The sequence below is a fragment of the Phragmites australis genome, chromosome 1 (assembly GCF_958298935.1).
Source record: "Phragmites australis chromosome 1, lpPhrAust1.1, whole genome shotgun sequence".
Lineage (NCBI taxonomy): Eukaryota > Viridiplantae > Streptophyta > Magnoliopsida > Poales > Poaceae > Phragmites > Phragmites australis.
The window spans coordinates 54,215,316-54,219,387 of NC_084921.1; the positions used below are offsets into that span (position 1 = coordinate 54,215,316).

General features: G+C 43.4%; 1 protein-coding gene across 1 annotated transcript; it reads right to left on the reverse strand.

The window, feature by feature from the left end:
- Positions 1–1,964: 1,964 nt before the first annotated feature.
- On the reverse strand, positions 1,965–2,658 carry LOC133928207 (rapid alkalinization factor-like). Its single transcript, XM_062374440.1, has one exon. It carries the CDS (start codon positions 2,545–2,547, stop codon positions 2,194–2,196), a length of 354 nt encoding a protein of 117 aa, XP_062230424.1. The 5' UTR covers positions 2,548–2,658; the 3' UTR covers positions 1,965–2,193.
- Between the last annotated feature and the right edge of the window lie 1,414 nt (positions 2,659–4,072).

A 4,072-nucleotide genomic window follows, 5' to 3' on the forward strand; every position in this document is an offset into this window, starting at 1 on the left:
TGTCACGAGATTTCTAGGAGGTTTGAAGGAAGAAATCCGTTCTACAATTACCTTGCATCGTCCCAAAAATGTTGATACTGCTTCTGATCTTGCACTGTTCCCAGAGGACTTGGAGTCTCAGAATAAGAGGAGTGCTAGCACAGATTTTTCCAAGACTGGTAGCCGGGTTTTTCACTACCAGTGAGAACAATAAGCAACTCTCAGTTAAAGAAGAGGTCAAGTGCCCTGACAAATCTGTGAATGATAAATGGGAGTCTCTGAAGGCCTATCGCAAATCTAAGGGTTTGTGTTTTACCTGTGAGGAGAAGTGGAGTAAGTACCATAAGTGTCCTGACCAAGTTCCTCTTTATGTCATTGAAGAAATCTTGGAGATTTTTCAATTGCACTCTAAAGATTCCCAGGCTGACAACCTTGATGAAGCTGAGTTGGAGGATATAAAGATGTCAATGGGGACCCGATCCTCAATTTCTCGCGCGGAATTCTCTTATTAGAGGGTGGGGATGGAGAGATTTTGTCCCCCGCTAGGAAACAAATGGTAGAAAAATGATCCCTGTTGGGTCTAACGGGAACGGGTATAGGAAAGTATTTCTCGTTTCCTGCGGGGATCTGTTTATATCATAATACTTGTATATGCATACATATATTATGTATCTATATAAGGCCCATCCATTCAATGTCTTGCACTTCATCTTATCTCAGGCCCCCAATCAGCCAACAACCCAACACCTAACCACCCATGCCCATCCATTCAATTATTAGCGGGGACGGGTTCTCCGTCGGGTCCATATTCCCCATGTGGGGATGGTGCTTAGGAGAAAATATTTCCCGTGAGCAGAAGCGAGGATGGGGATGAGGAAGAGGAATTTTCTTTCATTCCGAGACGGGATGAAGAATCATTCCCTTTTGACAAGGAACAGACTACTTCTGACAAAAAGCCACGAAAAACTATGTGCTTTCAAGGATTTATTGGCAAACAAACAGTACTCATCTTGGTTGATTCAGGCAATGTTGGTATATTTGTGGCCAAAGAGGCCTACCTACCTACTTGGGAATCACATCTGACCGTACAATCCCAAAGGTTATCTTCTTCCTTTTATGTCCTCAAAGAATATCATATTAAATGCACACATGGTGTCAAATTTAAATAGACGGATGAATGTGAGAAATCTTTCCAAATCTTAAAGTCTCGTCACACAACTACACTCATTCTTGCTCAACCAAATATTCATATGAGCTTTGATAACTTGTATCGGTCCCGGTTGTATCCTCAGGCAAGAAGTTCAAGTTGTAGCATATGCTTCCCGACAATTAAAGCGCTACAAATAAAATTATCTCACTCATAACTTAGAACTCGAGGGTGTTATGCATGCTCTAAAAATTAGGCTTCATGAACAACAATTTTATCGGGTCACTAAACTTTCAACCCGTTCCATAAAAAATTCAAAGCTGGTAACACTTGTGATGTGTTCATTTTCCAGGGATCACATCACAGCAAGCAATGTGGCCGGTTGGTAGCTTCTGAAATCAAACACTGCTTCCTCTACCTGCTTAGCCCCCAAAATTGTCTTTGCAATGCATACTACTGCTTTGCTGCAATTTCACTCTGTCTCCACTCTGATCTAAATTGAAAAAAGTGCGTGCATGCAAAGACTGTCGGTGCACGAACTGCTACATGTGAAAAGAATTGTGCCAATATGTAGCAACCCAAGATCTAGGAGGACAACTTGTTGTTGATCAGATTCCATATGAATTTAAACCTCTCTATTTTACCCATTTCTCTTTTTTTCTTGAGCAAAATTTCCTGAATTACTAGCCGTTTGCGAGCTACTGATCAAGCGCTGCTGTGTGTACTGACTCCACAAGTTCGCCATCGAAACGAAAAATTTGTCGTGAGTTCTAAGAAAGCTACGTATCGCTCGAAACAAGAAAGACCAAGGTGAGAGCTGTGACTGAGCATTGCACGAATGAATCAGGGATTCTTGTCGCCTACCAATGCCAATTACAAAATTATGGAGCAAGAAACTTGAAAAGGCCATCTATAGAACCCCCAAGATTTTGTGATCAATCTCAAGCCAACTATAGAATCCCAAGATCACCAAAAATTGAAAAAGAAACCAAAGAAAAGGAGGTTTTGTCTTACAAGCTGCAAGAACTGAGCAATTCAGACCATGCCGCCATGAGCCAGCTCGCTCGCTAGCCTCGGCACCTGGTGATGGCGGAGCAGCCGCGGGAGTAGGGGTTAGCCGGCGCGCCCGGCCGGCAGTTGTAGTATGACGCGCCGCGGATCGAGCACGGCACACGGCCGCGGTTCATCGCGTCGTAGCTGATGTACCCGCCCCCGGCCAGCTCCCTCCTGGTGGCCGCTGCCGCGCCGCCGCCCACGCACTCCTCCACCGTACCCGTGCAAGCAGCGCCGTGATCCGCCGCCTCTGCCCAGCTGTCCGGATCGACCACTGTCGTTTGGGCGGCGACGCCCCTCTCCGTGGTGGCAGCGACCAGGACGAGCACGGCAGCGGCGACGGCGAGCAAGGCGCGGCTCGGCGGCATCGCGCGCGTCCGGCACCAACTTGTGCCTGTGTCTGCCGCGGGGGTACGCTCTCTTCTGCTCGTGTCTGTTCACCGTGAGATTTTTCTCACGAGACTGACGGCTAATGAACGTGTTCCTCCATTCTTTTTTTCCTTTTAGAATATGTTCAAAACTATTTGTATTACACTGTTAGATTCGTCTTTCGAATACTTTAATAAAAATATAAATCTATCTCTATATATTCGTATTAAATTAAAAGTAATAGTTAAAGTTATATCTTGAAAAATATAAAGAATCAAGAAAAATAAATAGATAAACACAACAGAAATAATAATAATAATCTTGATCCATCTGAACATGGCACGCCTGCCGCGCGGCATTAATATACGGGGAGGCTTCTTGTCCGCGCCCGCGGCGGTGCACGTGAGATCACAGCCTCACCGGTGTCGGGGGCCGGGAGCACATGGCAACTTCCCATTTCTTAACATATCTTGCTTGGATGTATACTCCAGCTCGAGACACGGCTAGCTCCTGTTTTCGTGTCTGATCTGAGTGATCTCATCAGATCTACAGCCGCTGCAGTGGTCTAGATGTGTTTCAGTCTCTAGTTTCCTTGCTCTCCTCACTACGCTGCTGGCGGGCAGAAGTACAAGACCACAACGTGGTTTGCACACATGCTATCCGAGCTTTGGAGTGCTTTGAGATTTAGATGGATGAATAAATAGTAAAAATATTATCTCACTAAAATGAACGTATAACTAATCGGAATATTTACACACCATAGAAAACGAAAAAATGTGGCTGAATAAATCGTAAAAAAATGATCATACCGAAACAAACACATAACTAACTAACTAACACATAACTAACTAGAAACATAAAAAACAAAAAGCGTGGCTGAATAAACAGTAAAAACCCATCCCATCAAAATAAATGTGATCGGAACCATAAAAAACCAGAAAGTGTGACAAAATAAACAGTAAAAAAGTCATCCCACCAGAATGACTGCACCGAAAGGTACATTTACAAATATATTTTTTCAGCAATTTCTTTGATTTGTTTCAAAATTCATAAGTGAAATGTATAGTTAATACAGATAGTAGATATATGCATACCACGTGGTGAAATTTTCACTTGGTGCTGGCTGGTGACATTACTACAATGAATTTTTATCCCTGCAGTTTTATGTCTCACAAGCTGACACATAAGATGATTAGTTACATCACTGGCAAGCAGGGGCAGAGCTTCTTGATGGTCAAAAGGGGCCATGGCTCCTCCTGCTACTACAAATAGCTTAAGTAAAAATTGTTATAATCACTTGCTCACAAACAAAAGCACTAAATAAATCAAGTATCTATAAGCTTGGCCCCTTCTACAAATTTGTTCAAGCTCCGTCACTGCTGGCAAGTGCAGTTAGTTTATTGCGTAGTATTTGTCAGTTCATGCATTTCTCACTGAAAGTTAGCATGTTGAATATGTATGCTACCATTCACTCATGCCCGTGTATTCATGAGGTGGAAGAGATAAATACATGCATGCCTTGAC

What these genes read in the sequence shown, in the direction of transcription:
- LOC133928207 (XM_062374440.1), bottom strand. Translation starts at nt 2,547, where the DNA reads ATGCCGCCGAGCCGCGCCTTGCTCGCCGTCGCCGCTGCCGTGCTCGTC.